Here is a 23,717-nt window from a genome sequence, read left to right on the forward strand (position 1 = left end):
CAATGCTTCCCTGACATGGGAATTGTCTCATTTTCTGCTTTACTATTTGATTTTATTCCTTCAGTCACTATTCCTTCTGAAATTAATTTCCAAAATATCTTTGTCAAAATCATTTCATTCCCTATTTTCAAAATCCTTGTAAATGTTTTTCATTTTGATCGACTTTGGTTTCTTCTCCAAGTTTCCTTCCCCCCATTGTTTGCTTACCTTTCCCTGCCAGGAATCAGATTAGCTCAGTTGGCTGGATTGTTGATTTATAGAGCAGTGTGATGCCAACAGTGTTGGATCAATTCCCGTCACCAGTTTGAGGTTACCATGAAGGACTCTCCTTCTCAACCTCTTCCCTTGCCTGAGGTCTGGTGGCCCTCAGGTTAAATCACTACCCATTGCTTCTCTTTAATGAGAGAGCAGCCCTTATGGTCTGGTAAGAGTATGTCGACACAACAACCTTTCCCTGCTTTAAATGTTCAGGGAGATTTTTTATAAATGAAATTAGTTCGCTCTGGCACTTTAATTCAATCCTCAATCCATCAAGTAGTTTAATATTTACATCATTCTCATCTCTATTAGATTGAATTCTTTCTGGCATAATAATGTTAACTTATCATTGGAATCCATTTTTGGTGTGAAAATAAAAGAGGTTTACGCCATCAGGCACTTCAGTTATACTGCATCCAGTTTTGCTGCCCTCTTCCTTTGTTATTTTATATTACAAAATTGTTAGGCACCGTGTCAAAGTAAAAGTCAGAACTTTCACGGAGAGAAACCAATTATTGTAAAATAATAACCTTTATGTTCTGATGAAAGACTGGAGGTTATAAGGATATAAAGTTTTGGGAAGTATCATGGCAAAGGAATTTGTAAATCTCTGGTGTAGAAATCCAGTATTACCATTTATTCCCACCAATCAAACTTGGCAGACAAGGAGGGCTGTGGAACTAGGGCAAATCAAGAAAAAACAAAAGGAAATTGAAATTTACATTGGCACTTTTGAGACCACATCTGGAGGATGTTGTTCAGTATTCATCTCCTTATATATGGGAGGACATAAATGCTTTGGAAACAATTCAGAGCAGGTTTACTAGACAAACAACTGGAATGGGCAAGCTGATTTAAGAGATAAGGTTGGATTACACCTGCTGGAGGCAACTTGATTGAAACATCTAAGATCTTGAGATGCATTGAAGAGTGCACGTGGAAAGCATGCTGTGTGTTGTGTGGGAGTCTAAAACTAGCAGCACTGTTTAAAAATGACGGGTCACACATTTTAAAGAAGAGAGAAAAATTGTCCTTCCACAAAGGGTCATGAAACACTCTTCCGGAAAAGGCGACTGAAGCAAATACGTTCTTAAGGGTTCTTAAAATTAGGCAGGCAAGTCAAATAATCAAATCATCCTTGAATTTATTGAACAACTGAGCAAGCAGTAAGAGCTGCTGACCTACACCTGCTGCTAACTCGTATATTCATATCCATACAAAGAAAATGTAGACATAATAAAACTAACCATGAGTGTACTAAAACTGAAAACGTCATCACTGTTTGATTTTCTGAAAGATGCACCCATCTCCCAGCTGTAAGTTTTGATATTAACATTGAATCAGTTTAATACCTATAGCAACTGCTGTCTCTTGTGAATCACCAGTGACCATTTTGATTATTACGCCTGTGTTGATCAGTGTAGCGACAGCTTCTCTTACACCGGACTTTGGTGGATCGATCATTCCCACAAGCCCAAGGAATGAGAGTTGTCCAAGTTCTGGTCCAGATGCTAAAGCAAGAACTAGATGCAAAGATGCAACGTGATTTCCTTACTGCTGTATTTCATGTTTTACACACAGTATCATAACTAATATACACATCCCCTGAATAAAAATGACTTTAACAAATGTTAGCACCAACAGTATATCTACTAAGGTGACGCACTACAGATTACAGCTCTTCTCATAGCACTTTCCCTACTTCTGGCAACAATAGCATGAGTGCTTTTGTCAGAAAAGCAATTTTTGTTCACTTTCCTAGCCGATGGTTTCCTCCACCTGTAAGCCAACATGACTGATATAACACAACTGGCTTTGCAAGAGGATGGCCTCAATGCTGATGTTGATTGCTTCCAGGACTCCTGAGGCAGACAGATTCTTGATCTCCAAAAGGATGAAAAATTATCGAGGGTATTTTGGAATTTAGAGTGGAGGTTAAAATCAAAGCAGCCATAGATTATTTGAATGGTAGAGCAGATTCGGAAGGCTGAGTGGACAATTCATGTACTTTGCTCATATGACTTCAATATTTGTGATGCCAATGGAGCTTGAAGATGCTGTAATGGAATGTTAGGTACACAGAAACAGGAGTAGGTTGTTCAACTCATTAAATGGTGTGACAGACTTAAATAGATATGGCTGATCTTCTACCACAATACACTTTTCCACAGTATCTTTATATCCCTTAGTACCACTACTCTCCAGCATTCTACCAATTTCTCAATTAAACATGCTCAAGGATTGAACTTGCACAGATCTCTGGGGTACAGCATTCCAAATATTCACTGACTGAAGAAATTCCTCCTTATCTCAATCTTAAATGATCAATCCTCTATCCTGAGATTATATCCACCTGGCTTTACAGGCATCGTGCAGGGGAAATATTCTTTCTCAATCACTCTGCCAAAACCCTATTATAATTTTATAACTTGCAGTTGGAACACCTCTTATTCTTTGAAATTCTAGGGAACATGGACACAGTTTCCTCAATCTCATCATAAAACAACCTTGGCACCTAGCAATTAGTCTGGTGAACCTGTGCTGAATTCTTTCCATAGCAAGTACATCATCTTTTTGATAAGGAGACCAAAGCTGTACACAATACTCCAAATACAGACTAAACAACCCATGACACAACCAAAGCATAACATCTTCACTTCTGTACTCAAACCCGGTTGAAATGAATATCAACAGAACAGGTTCCCGTCCTAATTTCTTGCTGCACCTTTATGCTACATTTTACTGATTCATGGGTAAGGATAATTAGATCCTTTAGGATACCTCGTCTTCCCAGTCTCTCACGATTTAAGAAATTCTGTTTTCTTCTACCAAAGTAAATAATTTCATATTTATTTATATGACATTCCATTCAACATTTTCCAACCCATACAGTTAGCCTGTCTGAGTGCTCTTGAAGTTTCCATGTATCCTCCTCACAACTTATGTTCCCAAGTTTGGTATTATCAACAAATGTGGAAACATTACAGTTGATCCCCAAACATCCAAATAGCGAACAATTATCAAGCACCAACTCTTGCAGTGCCCAATTATTAATGGTCTGTCAAGTTGAGTACGACTTGTTTAATCCTGCTTTTTAGACAGAAATCAGAAAGTAATTCTCAATTCACAACAATATATTCCACTCTATGTCAGTCACTCTAATTTCACTTCTAAGCGTCATGTGTGGGACCATACCAAAAGGCTTCTGAAAATCCATATACATCACATCCACTGGCTCTCCTTTGTTAATGCTACAAGTAACGTCCTCAAAATAAGTTCCAGCATGTTTGTCAAACATGATTTCCCCTGCATAAATCTACATTGGTTTTGTTTGATTTTAGAATTACATTAAAAATGTACACTTATCAAACGACTCACAATAGTTTCTAACATTCTCCCTACTACTGAAAATCAAGCCAATAGGTCTCCACTCTCCCTCTTTTAGATAATGGGAATTTCATTTGCTACCTTCTAGTCAGCAGGAACCATTCCTGAATCTATAGAATTACGAACAATAATCAGCAATATATCCATTACCTCTGCAGCTATTTCCTTCAACACTCGGATGAAACTCATCTCATATAGAAAAGTTATCAGCCTTCAAGCCAGCTGAGTTTTCAAGTACTCTCTCTTTACTAACACTAATTTATTTTACTCCCTCAGTTACACAGGTATCTTGGTTGCCTAGTACTTTTGGGAGATTTGCTGCATCTTCGCTACAGCACTGACAGAAGGACTTCAGAAGGCCCGCATGTCAATGCAGTACCATCCATAGCTTAACATCATACAGAAGGACGATGAGAACTGCTGCTTTGCACATTTTGAGATTAGTCTGGGCTCGAAAGTTGCATAGTTATACTTTATTATATAACACCAAGTTACATTAATATGACAGATATTGTTACTAACACAATGAAGGGCAAATATGGTAGTTTTATCTCTAGAGTTGTTCTCTCCATCAATTCCCAAGTCTTCATGACTCTTCATTTTGGATGTAGCTTAATTCATTCCTTAGCGCTAACTCTTTCAGAACTAAGTACTTTTAAAAACAAGGACAGCATTTAAAAAGAAGTGAAAATCTGGAGGTGAAAGATGTAGAGGACCGTTTCAGAGGCAGTAATAGAAGTTGGTGACATTATGCAATAGAGCCAGGCGGTGTTCATGACAGACAAAATACAGAGTTGTAAGCTCATTTCAGAATCGGAGGTTGAAAGCAGTGTTGCTCAATCTTCAACAGGTGCCAGGAAGGGGAATTAAAAGGCCTGTAAGTCAGAAATAGATACAAAAATGATGGAATTGAACTTCCTAATGTTTAACTGGAAGAAATATTGCTCATTCAATATCAAAGTAGAAGCACTGGATGCATCAAGGGATGTAATGTAGTCAGATGTTGCTTGTGCCCTGTGAAAGCTTGACAGCATAACTTTGCATGTGGTTGCCAATGTAGAGACAAGGAAATCACCAATGATATGTTCTTAGAGTCATAGAGATGCACAGCATGGAAACACATCCTTTGGTCCAACCCGTCCATGCCGACCAGATATCCCAACCCAATCTAGTCCACCTGCCAGCAGCCTCCAAACAGTTCCTATTCATATACCCATCCAAATGCCTTTTAAATGTTGTAATTGTACCAGCATCCACCACTTCCTCTGGCAGCTCATTCCATACATGTATTACTCTGTGTGAAAAAGTTGCCCTTTAGGTCCCTTTTATATCTTTCCCCTCTCACCCTAAACTTGGACTCCCCAACCCCCAAGGAAAAGACTTTGTCTATTTATCCTATCTATGCCCCTCATAACTTTGTAAACCTCTATAAGGTCACCCCTCAGCCTCCAACTCTCCAGGGAAAACAGTCCCAGCCTGTTCAGCCTCTCCCCATAGCTCAAATTCTCCAACCCTAGCAACATCCTTGTAAATCTTTTCTGAACCCTTTCAAGTTTCACAACATCTTTCCGATAGGAAGTAGACCAGAATTGCACACAATATTCCAACAGTGGCCTAACCAATGTCCTTTACAGCCACAACATGATGTCCCAACTCCTGTACTCAATACTCTGACCAATAAAGGAAAGCATACCAAACGCCTACCTCACTATCCTAGCTACTTGCGACTCCACTTTCAAGGAGCTATGAACCTGCACTCCAAGGTCTCTTTGTTCAGCGACACTCCCTAGGACCTTACCATTAAGTATACAAGTCCTGCTAAGATTTGCTTTCCCAAAATGCAACCCTTCGCATTTATCTGAATTAAAGTCCATCTGCCACTTCTCGGCCCATTGGCCTACCTGGTCCAGATGCTGTTGTAATCGGAGGTAAACCTCTTCACTGTCCACTATTTTGGTGCCATCTGCAAACTTACTAACTGTACTTCTTATGCTCGCATCCAAATCATTTATGTAAATGACAAAAAGTTGAGGACCCAACACCGATCCTTGTGGCACTCCACTGGTCACAGGCCTCCAGTCTGAAAAACAATCCTCCACCACCACCCTCTTTCTTACACTTTTGAGCCAGTTCTGTATCTAAGTGGCTAATTCTCCCTTTATTCCATGAGATCTAACTTTGCTAACCAGTCTCCCATGGGGAGCCTTGTCAAGCACCTTACTGAAGTCCATATAGATTACATCTACCACTCTGCCCTCATCAATCCTCTTTGTTACTTCCTCAAAAAATTCAATCAAGTTTGTGAGACATGACTTCCCACTATCCCTAATCAGTCCTTGCCTTTCCAACACATGTACATCCTGAGCCTCTTGGGAGACTAGGCAATGGTGAGGGGAGTATGTAGAGTTGGCATTGCTGGTGATACTTTGGCAATGATTGTATAAATTAAACTTGGATAGAGAACCTAGGTGAAAAGAAAGGACCATTTCTCGGAAAGGACTGGGGGAAAGAATAGGCTTGGCGAGTAAGTGAATGGTAAAAAATGATCAAATAGGAAGCAACTGAACAGATGGTCCTAAATAGCAAGAGAGTGCTTTGTGTTCATTTTTAGAGTTGAGGGTGATAAAGGTACACGAAAAGGTATAGTTGGTAACACAGAAAAGCAACTAAGACTAATGCATGTTGTCTATGATGACCTGGACTAGAAAACAATTTTGGCAAAGGACGAAGAATCAAGCTCTTATCTCAGTGAGAGAAACTGAAATGAATTATCAGTCCTTCTGGGAAACTGTGCTAGAACATGAAACCATGAACTATTTTGGATGATGCCAGGTGAAACACACTAGTCTAAGAGCATAAGATTATTGCAAAACAATTAGCATCTTAGTTCCAATTCATTTATCCAGCACGGAAATTTACTATTGTATCTTGCTTTTCTCTACCCTATATCTAAGATTAGCTGACTTTCTTTGACAAACATTTCATTCCTGACTAATGGCAATTAGGACATCGAGGAGCAGATTTGACCTTGTACACACTGAACGTGAACTTAAACAATTTAAAAATGCATTACTAATATACAGTCTTGTTGCAGCCAAAATTCTTCATTCAAGCTGTGCTGATTAGAGAAAATGTGTCAGAAGGCAATGGCAGTATTGAAATTCTTTGGTATTAGTTATCATTCAGGGTATGTGACTGGTCTCTGATCTTCAACAAATGGAACATATATCTAAAAATATCTTGTCCTTATTCTGCTTTTCCCACGCTGCTCAATACAATGACTCCTTCAATTTAATGCCTGTAGCCTTGGATTTGGAGACGCTGGTGTTGGACTGGGATGTACAAAGTTAAAAATCACACACCAGGTTTACTTGAAAGCACTAGCTTTCGGAGCGCAGCTCCTTCATCAGGTGATTGTGAAGAATAAGATTGTAAGACACAGAATTTATAGCCAAAATTTACAATGTGATGTAACTGAAATTATATATTGAAAAAGACCCAGATTGTTTGCTAAGTCTCTCATCTTTTAGAACGACCAAGTTGGTTTCAGTTCTTTCATTATGTAAATTGCAAAACTTGTTTAAAAAGTTACATTCTCAAGTGCACTTTAACAATTGACGTCATGTTCACCCAAATAAGGTACTGAAGATGTTAACTCCCTGTGAGGCTGTCTGTAGAACAATGGTCAGACCGATTCTAATCTAAAAAAGGGATTTACAGAATCTTACATAGATTCATGCAGTTTTTGAGCAAAGTAAAATGCAATTCTGCAAGTACAAATTCACCCCACAAATGTCAATGTGTCTGTGTACCTTCTCAGACACTCATAAGCTCCCCCCAACACACACACACACACACACACACACACAGGTTTGTGGGGTGAATTTGTACTTGCAGAATTACATTTTACTTTGCTCAAAAACTGCATGAATCCACATAAGAGTCTGTAAATCTGTTTTTTTTGTAAGATTAGAATCAGTCTGACCATTGTGGCACAGACAGCCTCACAGAAAGTTAACACCTGCAATATCTTATCTGGATCGACTTGACACCAATTTTTAAAGAGCACTTGAGAATGTAACTTTTAAAAAATGTTTTGAAATTTACATATGAAAGAACTGAAGCCAACATAGTCATTCCAAAAGATGAGACTTAACAAACAATCAGGTCTTTTTCAATATATAATTTCAGTTACATCACACTGTAAACATTTGCTATAAATTCTGTGTCTTACAATCTTATTCTCCGCAACCACCTGATGAAAGAACAGCGCTCTGAAAGCTAGTGCTTCTAAATAAAGCTGTTGGACTATAGCCTGGTGTTGTGCGATTTTTAACTTTATAGCCTTGGAGGACATCGATGACAAGAGATAAATCTTGAATTATCCCTTACAAAAATAAATTGCTGAAATGTGGGAGTGTAATGCAGACTGAAAGAGGCCAGCACTTGGGCATCTACATACCTGAGCGCATACATACAACCATAATTGCATTGCACACAAAAATGTTTATGCCACATAACTACCAGTCACCTGCTTTAAAAAAAGCATTACCTCGAAGTCCAGCAGTGCCCATGTAAGTTTTCTCTTGGTGATACAACTCCTTTTGTTGCTGGGTGAGTGGTAGGGCTTGTGAGTGGCTGTTGTAATTTGAGCAAAATTGAATTACATGCTCATAGGCTCCTTTCATAAAATAAATCTCTTCTTTATCCTGAACGAGAGAAATTTATGAATGTACAACTATGATGATACTTTGCCATTAATTACAGCAATTGTATTAAGATATACTTTTTTTTGGTTATTACTTAATGGAAAGATAAAGCCTCAGTGACACTAAGAGATAAGAAATTAACCTAACTACCAGAGTATTTATGATTCAAGTGTTTGTTGAAGACTTAATGCAACCTTACTTCAAGAGGTAAACATTTAAATTTTTTAAAAGTATTTCTATTTTTTGACATATGCTGGGTTGATGGAATAATGCGCAATATTTTTGTTAATCTGTAAATGTTAAAAATAGGGAATATGACCCCTGCGTCAGACTACTTGTCCTTTTTTCAAAAAAAAATGGTGGCACATTGCAAGTCATGTCAGCATATCCCTTCTTGGGACAGGCTGGAGTCACCAAAACTAAATCTGTACGATTTGGAAAATAATTTACATTTATCACCTTCTGCAGTTTAACAGAAATAGAGAAACCCCAGCCACTAAAGGGCAAAGAACCACTAGCTGAAGTCTACAATTGTTTTTCACGGCTGTCCTTCTGGGCTATAGGTTAGGAAAATCTGGAACACACTCTTCGGAGTCACTCAAACAAATGTTTGCTCACCCTTCTAATGGTGGTCTTTCCAACTTCCTATTTCACTGTCAGCAAACCTGCTTGGGTCCCACCCATTGATCTGCAGTTTGCCTGTAATTAACATCAGACCATCCACCCCTCCCCAGTCACTGGCCCTGCATTGATCACAACTGTTACGGATCACTCCCAAATGTATTTTGTCAATAGTTTTCTCTGGCTGTTGTAGTGTAATGCATCCCTACTCTGGCTCAAACGGCCTGTCTGGGTTAAAGTCCTACCTGCTCCAGAGGTGTGTAATAACATCTCTGAACAGGTTGCTTGAAAATAATTTTCTTGATCAATAGCTAGTCAGCCTACCAATCTGACTGAATGCTAGCAGGGTATGAAAAATAGAAATTATAACTTATAACTAGCTCCTGCCATTAAATTCAAAGTCAAAACCTTCTGTTAATGGTTATTGAACATGAATTCCTCTAAAATAATGTATAATTTTTGATGGGCACTGCAGTCAGTGTTTGACTATCAGAATTTTGAATGATTTCAGGTCAAATCCAAACTGTAAGTTTCACCGAACCCAAAAAGAATGCGAAATTGAAAGCACCAGAAATAAGGGGAAACAAAAACAATTCAGCTTCAGCCTTTACAAGCACTGAAACTACAGTACAAGGAAATAACTTCCTTGTCTGTTCAAGCTTGTTTTATTGCTGAGCATTAGGAAAGAATTTTAAAATTATAATTAAGGGCCAGGTTTTAGACTGCAGTAAGCCAAATCAACACATATTACACATGTAGATAAATATTGTTACTGGAATAGACGGTGTTTTCAAAAAAGCCCCGCAGAGTTTTCACTGAGTATGGAATTACATTAAACCACCAAATAACTTGATTCACTACCCCAACACTTTCATTGGTAAGGGAGAAATAAACAAATGCATTCTAAATATAAATATACAAATACCGTATCAAATAGTAGATACATGATTTCAGCACAATCAGATCTGATCACATTCCAGTAACCCTTTGAAAATTCTTAACACACTGTTGCACCAACATACACCAAGCAACGCATCATTACATTGAATGCATTAAAATTATCCTTGTCCAGCTATTTATTTCTTAAAGCTGGAAGAAGCATTTGTTTACATTACTTGGATGAGGAGTAGATAACATTATTATGTTCAACAGTAGCAGTCTCACTATAGGGAGAGACAGAGAACCCACTCCAGACTTAAGGATATAATTTTAGTTAGCATCACAGTGCAGCAGTTCCACTGTACTATCAGAAGCCATGGCTTTCAGATGAGATGCAAAATACCTCAATGTCACTAATCAAAACAACAGCACAGCGTTTTTCTGACTTCCTGACACATCTCCATCAACAAATGTTACCAGTTAAACTAGTCATTCTCATTATGTTTTTTTAAAATCATTTATGGAATGTGGGCAAGCATTGCTGACTACAGGTCAACATGTACTGCCTACCCAGGTCTATGGATGCTGTGTTACCTACATTACCACATAAGTATTTCAATGATTGTGTGGGACTTTCAGACAAAGGAGACAGTGATGAATATTATACAAATTTAAGTTCTTTCTTTATATTTAGTGGTCCATCTCTCTGCAACTCAGGTCCAAATACAATCGAACTTTGCAGAACAAAATTCCAGAAGTCTGTAAAAAGGACGGAGTACACCTAATGACTAGTTATTGTTAACAAGTTTGTTTGAATTCTGGAGTGCACCAATTTGACTTTTTTATATAATGGAGCAGGAGACATGGGAAAGAAGTGCTAGATATAATTGTTAAAAGTATCTGAACTGCCTATAAGAAGGTCCAAAACATTAAACAACTTACATTAAGACTGCCTTCAAAGTAGAAAGTCAAAATGATTGATTCTTTAGCACAAAAGGTTGATTAAGTGCTGTCTAGTGATAAAATGTGTTTTACCTGCTGAGCTTTGTGCACACATTTGACAGCCATCCATTTCTGCTCTGAAGTAAACGGATGTTCAGCTCGTCTCACATAATCCTGTCTGAGACCTTCCAAACCCATCTAAGACAGAAAAGATCCAAGATATTCAATCAATTAAATATCTTTTTTCTAGTTACATAAACATAACTATTCAAGCACCCCTGAGTCATGATAAAGAAATTGGTGTGCGTTTTCAGTATTTCAATTTTTATTTAAGAGTTAGCTCTTTGAAAAAGAGAAAGGAATAATCAGACAATGTATTGAAGCTAAAACATTCATGTGCAAAGTATAATTACAGTTTATCCTTATTAATCCAACTCACAATCAGTCACAGTTGAAAATTTGACAAAATAATCCATATTGCAATGCCCATTGCAGCACTTAGAAAATTGTGGTTCATTCATTTGTCCTGTACATATTCAGTTTACTTTCTATGGTAACAGAGACTGGTTAGCTCACTCAGCTGGATTGCTAGTTTGTGATGCAGAGTTATACCAGTGGCGTGGATTCAAATCCCACACCAGCTGAGGTAACCATGAGGGAATCTCTTTCTATGGTGAGTGGTTTATTCATTGAAAGATACAATATAATAGGCCATTTTATCAACTGTGCCTGCACTACGCTTTGAGAGTAGATTGTCCTGTTCCACTGTTCTCCTAGTTTTATGAATATTTTCCTTTACAGTATTCACCCAATTCTCCTCTGAGCATTTCCATTGAATTTATTGATTATAGATGGGGACCATATCGGGCAAACTGGTCAATGCTGTCAGCATTTACCAGCTTTATTTACTTCACTTAAGCTATGGAAGCTCTTTGTGCCAAATTTTCCACTCTTCTCTTCTCCATCTCTACTGTCATCATTTAGAACACTTCTATATGCTGTCTTTGTTTCTGCACGTCTTACTGTCACTTCATTGTGTTTTATCTAAACAGCTTTACATACAGTCCATATTTTCTCCTTTTTGGTTCCTTCCCTGCCTCATCACCACTCTGTTGTTTTACTTTACTGAAAATCTTTTCAACTCTAAGTACTCCCAGTTGTGATAAATGCTTAATGTTAAATGTTCACCTGGTTTCTCTATCCAAAGGTGCTAACTACTCTGCTGAGCATTCTCTGCCTTTTCAATTTTTGTTACAAATGGCAAGGTGTCAAAGGGTAAACTGGAATTATAACCCACCAAAACACTCAAAAAAGAGGAAACATGTTAAGAAATTAAAAAGGAAAGCCTCTTCAATGAAATGCTTCAGTGGTTAAGTGAAACAAATAGTGCAGTACTAAGTCACCTAATGTAAAGTTGCTACCAACTCAAGCCTTTGTCTATATTCTTTTAGATCATAGATGATTTTCATTGGAGTGCCAATTAAACATTATATTGCTTGGCAAAAAGGAAAAATAATAATCACAGTTCTTAGTCCTGAATCTATACACTTGCACAGTCTAATCATATGTAGGCACAGAGTAGGTACAGATTTGACTTTAATTATAACAGCCAATCTAAGTCTTGCTCTTATGCTAACATTTCCATCCTAGGCCTCTTGCAGTCTTCTAGCAAAACCCAATGCAAGCTGAAGAACTGCATCTCAATTTCCACTTTGGCACTTTATAACCTTCAGGACTCAATACTGGAGTTTAATAACTTCATAGCATGAACATTATTGTGATTATTTCACGCCTAGCCACCACATCAATTTTTAGCCTCTTTCATTTCCAAAGAAGGTTCAATGGACATGAAACATTAACTGTTTCTATTTTCACAGATGCTGCCAGACTTGCTGAGTTTCTTCAACACTTTGCTCCTGTTCAAATCAAACAGAAATAACAAGCATTTGGACGACACCAAAAGCTTCCTCATGAGGGACTGCTACCTCCAGAAAAGGTATGGCAAGAGAAAAATGCTTTAATTTACAAACATATAGCATAGTCTTATTTCCCATTGCACCATATGTATCTTTCATTAGCTGGGGAAACTGTCCGAGACATTTATTGATGAATTTTACAGCATGGTACATTAATCTTAAGAGAAGTGTCCATTTCATAACTTTACAAACTTCCCACAACTAAATGTACATCTCTAATGACTAATGTCAGTTGATAAATGCTTGCAGAAATATTATAAATTTATATCCTGAAGACACATCATAAATTAACTACTGGCAATGAAGCCAAGAAATCCTGTGACTATGACTAATATATGACAACAAACATCTGGGTGAAGAACCATCTCAGATTTTACAGGATTATCTTATGTATGAAACTTGTTGGACTTCTGCTGGAATCTGTTTGACCTTTAGTTTGAATCTTTCTGTGGGTACACAGTATATTTGCCTGCACACACACATTCCCCACCCTCACAGCTCCAATTGCACATCCCTGGGTCCTTCTATAGTTCTACCACCACTCTGTTCTTACATCTCTGCCCGTACTCCAAACCACCTCCTGATACCACAGGACTTCCAATTCTTCAAGTCAAATGCCAAAGTATTCCTTAGTTTATTGCCCATAAGTTATTCATCCTGATGAAACGTGCATAAAATTGAATCAGACAGTGAAATCAATGTTACTTTTAGTCTCGATTTCAAGTAAATAAGCCTCAATGCAGGTCTTCTACAAACTCCCAGGCTAAACTCTATAATGAGAAAACTGTCCATGACAATCTGAAGTTCATCATTTCTGTTTGCAATGTTGGTTAATTCATAGCATTGACCATTTTCCTGCTTCACAAATCTAATTAACACATACTGTGTCCTTAAATACCTAACTAAAAACAGAAGACACTGGACATACTCAGTCTGGCAGCACGTGGGAAAACAAACTCAGTCAATGTTTTGAGTCAGATTTGATCCTTCAAAGAATCATACAGAATCACCTTAATCGTTCACATTTAGAACTAAAACTAACTTGTAATTATTTATTCAAAATGGACCCTTTCGCTTTATAGTAACCAGGTATACTTTACTTGGCAATTTATTCACCTATTTATTTCATTAAAAACTGTATCTAGGATATGCATTCTCCATAGTAACATTCTGAAATATGACCATAATAAACAAAACAAAGTGACAAGATGATTACGCAACATTGGCAACATCAAAACAGAAGCAAGTTGGAGTGACACCTTGCCTGTTTCCACATAAGACTATCATTGGTATAGAAATTATATTCATAAAACACTCCAATAAGTATTTGACTGTCAAATTAATAAATTTTAACTTTTTAAAATTGTCTTGTCTAAATGAAAATCAAAAAAATCAATCCTTATAGATTACACTGGATATAGGATCAAAAACTGCCAGATGCAAATTACAATATTAAACAAGATAATTCTGCAATAGAGTTTTTTACAATTTTGAACAACTACTACTTTATAAATAGAACTGGAATTCGCAATCCATTTTATCAATTTCAGTAGGTTGGCTGCCTAATCACAGTGACATAAATTGGCATCCCTATTCATATTATAATTTCCATAATCTGAAAATTGCTTCTCCGGCACAGTGAAATAAAAACAAGTTTGCCACATTTTACAGATGCATCACAGTGGATAAAATCTGCTTCCAGTCTTTAAATGGAATTGTCATCACCTTGCAACAATAACTTACTTACTACCACCTCAAGGCATAATTTGACAACTCGATAGTGATTCACACAAGGAATGTGCGAATCCGAAGGGCTGATGGCCAGAAGCCTGGTCAAAAAGTTAGATTTTAAACAGCATTGTTAAGGATACAGAGGCAGAGGGGTTTGGGAAAGAATTCTAGAGATTAAGACATTGACAATGAAAGGCTGTCATCGATATTGCATTAATTAAAACTGAAGATGCCCAAGGAGCCAGAATCAAAACAGCAGAGAGATATTGCAATATTGTAAGTCTGGATGAGATACAGGCAAGTGTGAAAACAAGGATAAGAATTTTGAGATTGGGGAGTTGGGTTCAGAAAGGAGCAAATGTAAAAAACACAGGGATAGTGGCTAAATGGGACTTCTTCAGCAAAAATTGCTTGGTTGTCTTACTGATGCTTCATTTATTAACATCTAAATTAGACTTTTAACATCTAAATTCGACGAAACCAATCCAGTCATGTCTTTATACAAAAAAGAAAATATTGCAGATGTAGGAAATCTGAAATAAAGAGAAAATGCTAGAAATGCTGAGCTGATCATTAACCTAAAATGTTCACTTTGTTCCTCTCTCCCACAGATGCTGTCAAATAGCTGAGTATTTCTAACTTCCAAGTTTAAGTAATCCCTTGTTGAAGGGGAGAATTAAAGAATGCCAATTAATATTCTGCATAATGCGTGAACAAGTTCTGAGCTATTGGGTCAGCAATTCCTCAAACATTCACCTTCATGGCCAGAGCGATCAAAGCTCCCTCTGTTGGCTGTCCCATCAGTGTGTCATTTTGAATAACGGCATCATTACATACACAGCCAGCCTGCAAAATAAAAGTGCTTGTGTAACTATATTATAAATATCTTCACAATAAAAGAAATGGAAAATTAACTTCAAGGTTTTGAAAAATACAAATTATGCAATACATTTATTCAGAATTTTTAAACAGATGTATCAACAATTCTTACCTCCACAATTTTAGTTATTGCCGATTTAGAGAACCCGTGAATCACTTCGCCATCCATCATAACCTCTCCATATCTATTATAGCCAACACCGGTAACCTACAAGAGAAATCAAAGAGAACAGCTGAATAAAACAAGTGCTTCATTTGATATGGGATTAAACAAAATTCACACACAATGCACATTTTTTCATGAGCATTATGTGCATGAATGCAAGTTTAGCTAAACCTCATAGCAACTTCAAGAAAACTGCAACCCAAGAACAATGAGAACCAAAACCTAGTAACTTAGCTTAAATGCTTGCTTATAAGATCCCGTTAGTTTATCATTAAAGAACCTGAAAGTTTCTGAATCAGGACAGTTCAACTTAAAAAGATCACAGAGCATTTAATTTTTATTGCACATTAATGTTTAAATATTAAATTGAACAATCTCAAAAGCTGCATGAGATTTCTGCTGTAATTATGAATGAATACTCTAACAAAATAAGGACAGAATTTGAATGCTAATATTTAATTGATTAGGAGATGCCGGTGTTGGACTGGGGTGTACAAAGTTAAAAATCTCACAACACCAGGTTATAGTCCAACGGGTTTAATTGGAAGCACACTAGCTTTCGGACAGCTGCTCCTTCATCAGGTGGTTGTGGATTTAATTAGTTCTCTTATAACATCAAGGCATATCCTGTATAATCAAGTCTATTTAATTGGTTAAATTTTAAGTCTATTGGTTCATTTTAATAAGCTACACGTCACAGTATAGCATATCTATCATAACATCTATTGGATGTTTCCCAATTCTGCACTTCCACGTTAAGTTCGTAAATCAAAACATATATGAATTTTGTATTATGCTGCCACAGGATTGGCTCATTGAGAAACATACAGGAACATTGCTGCAGGTACTTCATCATATTCTATGCATATCACCTAAGTATCAATTTCAAGATGCATTGAAATGTTTCTCACCTCAGCATGTTGTCCATCTGAAGTATAAATATGAGTCACTGTCATTTCATTCTTTGTTAGTGTTCCCGTTTTATCAGAGCATATTACATTGCAACAACCTAAGAATGCAAACTAGTTTAGGATAGGGACAAGATAACATGCATTCTGGAAATACAATGTTTTACCAATGATTGCATTTTAATAAACTATCATTTCAGTAAACTTATTCTACATTGGTCATACCATTAAAATGTTCAAATCAAACCAAGTCTTTAATCACCCAATATTTATGCTAAAACAACTTTAGACAGAAAGTTACAAACAAGAATTATGACAGTAACTCTTTTCTTATGTTCAAAGTTATTTCTTTTTACCAAGAGTTTCCACAATTGGGAGCTTCTTCACAATGGCTCTCTTCTTTACCATTCTCATCACACCAAGGGCCAACGTTACTGTCACTACAATGGGCAAACCCTCTGGAATAGCAGCAACAGCCAAACTAGAATAAATAGGCAAATAAAAACAGCTATAAACACCAAAGTTGATTGTAAAAATATTCAATAAAGGTGAAACATGAAATAAAATTTGCATTCACAGCATTCTTCGCTAAGATCTAATAATGAATTATTCAAATACCTTTAACCATGCTCTGCATTTACAAGGCATTGAAAGGAACTGAAAAATAAAGGAGGGTAGTCTATTGCTGAATGAGCAGTTTTTGTTTTAGATAAATGTCTCCATCTGAGACTTTTCAATTCCTTTTATAATAATCTGACAAACAGCCAAGCTAAGTTAGCTTCTGTTGAAAAAATTGGTAGGAGAGGAAATGAAATGAGGAAAATAAAGTTTTGTTTTAGGGTTTTGCTTTCCCGCTCATTTCCTTCTCCAATATGTTTCTTCTGAAAGTTGGAATTCAAAGCAGTATATAATTCCACTGTGCAGTGGAAACCAAAACAACACTCCCAATAAGAGACTCTTTAAATGACACCCAATAGAATTATCAGCACTGGGGCAAAATATCCAAGCTGAAGCAGTTTCCACCCAGCACCTTCAGCGGAGGTGAATTGAAGAATGATTAAAGACGTTAGCATTTTGTTAGCTGTTCTTATCTCAAAAGCACACAGGTAAGAAGATAACTGTACTATGTCCATTACAACTTTGCTGTTATTCAGCCAAACATATTTGTGCTGGCACCTTGCTACAGCAAATAAAAATGATTTGGTTCAGTGGTATCACTCATGTCTGATTCAGAAGGTTATACACTCAAGATGCATTCTAAAAAATTTAGCACATAATTTAGGCAAATATAAGGTTTGGTTAACTTGCAATGAGTCATAAAATTGAGGCTGTCTGCATCTTGGGTAGTATTATGGTGAGTTCTCACTCAGTCTTAGTCAATATTTAACTCTCAACCACTTTCAAAACAGATAATTTGAGCTTTATCTCATCACTGATTGAGGCATTTTGTGCTCAAATTACTCTAATTCTAAATTACAACACTACTTAATCGGATATAAAGTGTGAAAAGCAATGAAAGTTCAAGTTATTTATCTTATTATGATAACCTCACAGCACTGCACTTTTCTTATAGCCATGTGTTGTCTGCTTCAAATGTTTATCTGCTTTTGCTGCAAAAGACAACACTCAACTCACCTCACACCAATAGTGAACATATCAAGAATATGTTTCCCCTGCAGCCAGCCAACTAGCATTATAACACCTACAAAAAGCAGAAAACATTGCATTTAGTCAGCCAAAACACTGACGTTAAAAATTATAACTTCTGTAACTCACTAATATTACGGAAACAAAACTTATCAGTATTTAAGCACAAAAGTTAACTTAACCATTTCGCCTGAATTTGCACAGGTTGACCATAGTTCAAATAATTTATTTACTAACACTAATCCATCAACAACTTTTATTTCTACAGTGATCTTCACATGCTAGGAGAGGACTCAATAGTGGAAGACAAAATAGTAGATGCTGAAAAGGAAGGAAGGAAAATAGAAGGTGGCCAGGGAGAAAACTAAAAAACAAGGCCAAAGAGAAAAAGATTTCAAGCATTTGAATACTCTGATGAATGTTCATTAACCTGAAATTTCAACGATTTCTCCCTCCATAGAAACAGCCAGACCACAGTTTTTCCAGCACTTCCTGCGTTCACTTCAGAATACTATTTTGTCCACAGTATTGTTCTTTTCTTATGGATAAGGATTTTAAGCTAGTCTTTTGAAATGCAGGTAAATCAGGTAACAATACAGAGAATCAGGCAGAACACCTACAGGACCAAAGTATATCGACTGAGCGAATAACCAACATTGCAGAACCAGGGAGGTGAAGGTAAGGGCTGAAAATGTGTTGCTGGTTAAAGCGCAGCAGGTCGGGCAGCATCTAAGGAACAGGAAATTCGACGTTTCGGGCAAAAGCCCTTCATCAGGAATCTACTAGGTGAAGGTAAGGGATCAATATTAGGGGAGTGAGGGTAGTATGAGGGTAGTGATTGCATGAACTGTCAAAAGAATTGTGAAGACATGGAGAATTTTTAAGAAGAGGACAAAAATTTTGAAGCATCAAGGGAAGCTAGTGAAGCTTGGAAGGGTGCAGAAGTTTGGCAGGGGGGGTTCATTTATGAGGATGTGGTCTGGAAACAGATTTAAATATACTTGCTTTTTCCTTAATTATTACATATCTGATGCCATATCATTAAATTTTCTATATTTCAGAGAGATGCCAGTTTGGAAAATACTTTGAAAATCCACTGAAATATGATCTTGAAGTTACAATTTACCACAATTACATCAAAACCTCACACAGCATTCCAAGTGCATTGATGTGCATCAGTAAATACTATGCCTTTCCAGATTAATATTTATATGTATGGTACAATCATAATACATCATGAATGTCCATGGAACATGATTCAACATTTCAATTACAACACTGACCATAATCCATAAATGACAGATACTAGACCAGTCCACTTGTATTGTAGTCATAAAATATATCCTAGTGGTTCTCATAACATATTTAAACTGTTTAAAAAATTGTAATTTTAAAAAACACAACAACTGCCTTTTTCTTTCCAGTAAGCCATTCCAATTCGGGGAAAAAAAAATGCTTCTCTTGGGTGCTTATAGGCTTGTAGTATAACAGTCTAAGGAGCTTATTAGCTCTCAGTGCATACACAGCTTCCAAAGGCTGTTCAAACTACATTTATTAAAGACTCTGGAACCCAAAGACAAAACTGTGAGTAACGTTAATGAACAAAATAGATCTTCAACAAATGGTATTTTAATTTGCAAGTTTTGAAATCAACACCTACATTTGTTAGTGGAGAACTGCTGAATTTGAACAATACAATCAAGACTTGTACGCAATAGGAAACAACAGACAAGCATATCACGAAGATGCTTCATTGCGTGTGGGCAGAGCAGGAGTTTCATAATAACTAAAATCAGTATAGAATCAAGCTGAGCTCTAAGAAACTGAACAAAAACAAAAAGAACTGCAGATACTGGAAATCATAAAAAAGGAGAAACAAAATTGTGCTTGTTTCAAAGAAATTAAATATAATTATTAATTTAGCCATATGCTGCAATAGGTTTTTGCTTTGTAGTGTTAAAGGTTTGGGAGAAGATTTGTAGCTCGGGTGTTCGTTGTTGTGGTTCTGTTCACCGAGCTGGGAATTTGTGTCTAGGTGACATCCTCAGTGCTTGGGAGCCTCCTGTGAAGTGCTTCTGTGATGTTTCCTCCGGCATTTGTAGTGGTTTGAATCTGCCGCTTCCGGTTGTCAGTTCCAGCTGTCCGTTGCAGTGGTAGGTATATTGGGTCCAGGTCGATGTGCTTATTGATTGAACCTGTGGATGAGTGCCATATCTCTAGGAATTCCCTGGCTGTTCTCTGTTTGGCTTGTCCTATAATAGTGCTGTCCCAGTCGAATTCATGTTGCTGGTCATCTGCGTGTGTGGCTAAGGATAGCTGGTCATGTCGTTTCGTGGCTAGTTGGTGTTCATGGATGCGGATCGTTAGCTGTCTTCCTGTTTGTCCTATGTAGTTTTTTGTGCAGTCCTTGCATGGGATTTTGTACATACATTGGTTTTGTTCATGCAGGGTATCGGGCCTTCGTTCTGGTGAGTTGTTGCCTGAGAGTGGCTGCTGGTTTGTATGCTGTTATGATTCCTAATGGTCGCAGTAGTCTGGCTGTCAGTTCGGAAATGCTCTTGATGTATGGTAGTGTGGCTAGTCCTTTGGGTTGCGGCATGTCCTTGTTCCGTTGTCTTTCCCTTAGGCATCTGTTGATGAAATTGTATGGGTATCTGTTTTTGGCGAATACATTGTATAGGTGTTCTTCTTCCTCTTTTTGCAGTACTGCAGTGTGTTGTGGCCGTTTTGAATAGTGTCTTGATGCAACTTCTTTTGTGTGTGTTGGGGCAGTTGCTTTCATAGTTCAGGACTTGGTCTGTGTGTGTGGCTTTCCTGTATACATTTGTGCTGAATTCTCCATTAGGTGTTCTCTGTACCATCACGTCTAGGAATGGGAGTTGGTTGTCCTTTTCTTCCTCTCTCGTGAATCGGATTCCTGAGAGTGTGGCGTTGCTGATCCGATGTGTGTTCTCTATTTCTGTGTTTTTAATGATTACAAAGGTGTCATCCATATATCTGACCCAGGGTTTGGGTTGAATTTGCGGTAAGACTGCTCGTTCTAACTTTTGCATTACCGATTCTGCTATGAGTCCAGAGATGGGTGAGCCCATGGGTGTGCCGTTGATTTGTTCATATATTTGGTTGTTGAATGTGAAGTTTGTTGTGAGGCACAGGTCCAGTAGTTTGAGTATGCCGTCTTTGTTGATAGGTTCAACGTCATGTTGTCTATTCTGTATGTCCAGCAGGTTAGCTATTGTTTCTCTGGCTAGGGTTTTGTCGATAGACGTAAACAGTGCTGTTACATCGAATGAGACCATTGTTTCCTCCTTGTCTAAGTGTATATTTCTGATGATGTCCAAGAATTCCTGTGTTGATTGTATAGAGTGTCTGATCTGCTGATCAGGTGTTTCAGTTTCTGCTATAGCTCTTTCGCCAGTTTGTGAGATGATGTCCCTGGTAGTGATACTATGTGTCTGAGTGGGATGTCTGGTTTGTGCATTTTAGGTAGTCCATCGAATCTGGGGGTGTTGTTGCTTTCAGGTTTCATTCTTTGTAAGTCAAACCTGGTTATCTGTCTGTTTTTTTGTAGATTTCTCAGTGTTGTTTATCCTATTGGTGAGCTGTGGGGTGGGGTCAAACTCCCTCTTTTGGTAGGTGTTGGTATCTGCAAGTAGTTGTTGCGCTTTTTGGATGTGCTCTGCTTTGCCCAGGATGACCATCATTCTGCCTTTGCTGGTAGTATGATTATGTTCTTATCGTTTCTTAGTGATTTTCATGCTTCCCTCTCCTTGGTGTTGAGGTTATGTGTTTGTCTCTTCCTTGTTAGCAGAGGTACGATATTTTGTCTCACTGTTTGTTGCGTCTCTTCTGTCAGTCCATTGTTCCCGAGTGTGCATTCTAGTGCTGCTAGGAAGTCTGCTGTCTCTGTGGTTGTAGTTGAGTCCCTTGGCCAGTGTTGTTCTTTCCGTGTCTGTGAGCTGTCTGTGGGAGAGGTTTCTAACCTAGGTGTGTGTTGTGGTGTCCTCTGTTTTGTGTTAGTTTGGTCATTTTTTCTTTCAGTGCTGTTTTTTTGCGGTGTGTGGTCCTGTTCTGCCCTATGGTGACGGCCTGTTCTATGGTCCGGGTCTATTCCTGATTGGTGGTTTTTAAAATTAACGATTTTTTGTGCGCAATTTCTTGTCCATATTTGTGAAGGCTGTTGTGTGCATCTGTAATCATTACCTGGATCATCCTGAATCCGTTCTGTCTGGCTGTGTCCCTGGCTTGTGGGTTGTTGATTTGTGGTCTGTATCTGACACATGGCGGAAGGATTTGATTCTTTCAGCATTCTTGCAGGAACCGGAGTTGTTCCTACGTGGTACTTAGGCGGTTGGCACAGGATTCCCATTTCCTGGCTTGACTTAGTGTCTCTAGCCCGTAGGTGTTCAAAGTTTGGGAGAAGATTTGTAGCTCGGGTGCTCGTTGTTGTGGTTCTGTTCGCCGAGCTGGGAATTTGTGTTGCAGATGTTTCGTCCCCTGTCTAGGTGACATCCTCAGTGCTTGGAAGCCTCCTGTGAAGCGCTTCTGTGATCTTTCCTCCGGCATTTGTAGTGGTTTGAATCTGCCGCTTCCGGTTGTCAGTTCCAGCTGTCCGTTGCAGTGGTAGGTATATTGGGTCCAGGTCGATGTGTTTATTGATTGAATCTGTGGATGAGTGCCATGCTTCTAGGAATTCCCTGGCTGTTCTCTGTTTGGCTTGTCCTATAATAGTAGTGTTGTCCCAGTTGAATTCATGTTGCTTGACATCTGAGTGTGTGGCTACTAAGGATAGCTGATCACGTCGTTTCGTGGCTAGTTGGTATTCATGGATGCGGATCGTTAACTGTCTTCCTGTTTGTCCTATGTAGTGTTTTGTGCAGTCCTTGCATGGGATTTTGTACACTACATTGGTTTTGCTCATGCTGAGTATCGGGTCCTTCGTTCTGAGGAGTTGTCGTCTGAGAGTGGGACTGTTGGTTTGTGTGCTGTTATGACAACCGGAAGCGGCAGATTCAAACCACTACAAATGTTGGAGGAAAGATCACAGAAGCGCTTCACAGGAGGCTCCCAAGCGCTGAGGATGTCACCTAGACAGGGGACGAAACGTCTGCAACACAAATTCCCAGCTCGGCGAACAGAACCATAGCAATTTGTAGTGTTAATTTGTTGACAAAAACCAAGGAAACTATACTTATTTAAGGGGATCAATATTTTGTAATGTTTCCAAAATTCAAAGCTTACTTTATAGTTTTTAACAAATCTAGATAATCTGTTGTATTTTTCATGCATTTAAATGAATTATTTTATTTCTCACTTCCTGTTTCAGTTTAGTGGTTAACACTTGAAAAATCCCAAGGTAGGACAAAATAGACCTTGACAGACCAATTCCAAACTGAACTTTAAATGTAAAATTTTCTTTCTTACCTATAATGCCAAAAGAATACAGTGAAAGTTGTTTTCCTAGCAGGTCCATGCTTTTCTGTAGTGGTGTTTTAGGAGCCTCAAGAAGCAAACACATCAGAAACATAAGTCAATACTTTGAAATGTAAATGCCCTGTTGAAGCCAATAATAACCATATCTTAAAATTGTTTCCTTCACCATCACCCTTTCAAT

General features: G+C 37.9%; 1 protein-coding gene across 2 annotated transcripts in view; it reads right to left on the reverse strand.

The window, feature by feature from the left end:
* Window positions 1-23,717, reverse strand: part of atp2c1 (ATPase secretory pathway Ca2+ transporting 1) — a 134,594-nt gene that overhangs the window by 15,584 nt on the left and 95,293 nt on the right. For both annotated transcript variants that reach the window (XM_060850072.1, XM_060850071.1), the window contains exons 10-18: window positions 23,528-23,603; window positions 18,092-18,158; window positions 16,813-16,937; window positions 16,460-16,557; window positions 15,495-15,590; window positions 15,260-15,349; window positions 10,890-10,994; window positions 8,198-8,354; window positions 1,611-1,781 (exon numbers count right to left, since the gene is read on the reverse strand). In XM_060850072.1, the coding sequence (XP_060706055.1) occupies window positions 1,611-1,781; window positions 8,198-8,354; window positions 10,890-10,994; window positions 15,260-15,349; window positions 15,495-15,590; window positions 16,460-16,557; window positions 16,813-16,937; window positions 18,092-18,158; window positions 23,528-23,603 (985 nt within the window). The remainder of the gene's footprint in view (window positions 1-1,610; window positions 1,782-8,197; window positions 8,355-10,889; window positions 10,995-15,259; window positions 15,350-15,494; window positions 15,591-16,459; window positions 16,558-16,812; window positions 16,938-18,091; window positions 18,159-23,527; window positions 23,604-23,717) is intronic.

The sequence above is a fragment of the Hemiscyllium ocellatum genome, chromosome 34 (genome assembly GCF_020745735.1).
Source record: "Hemiscyllium ocellatum isolate sHemOce1 chromosome 34, sHemOce1.pat.X.cur, whole genome shotgun sequence".
NCBI classification, from domain to species: domain Eukaryota; kingdom Metazoa; phylum Chordata; class Chondrichthyes; order Orectolobiformes; family Hemiscylliidae; genus Hemiscyllium; species Hemiscyllium ocellatum.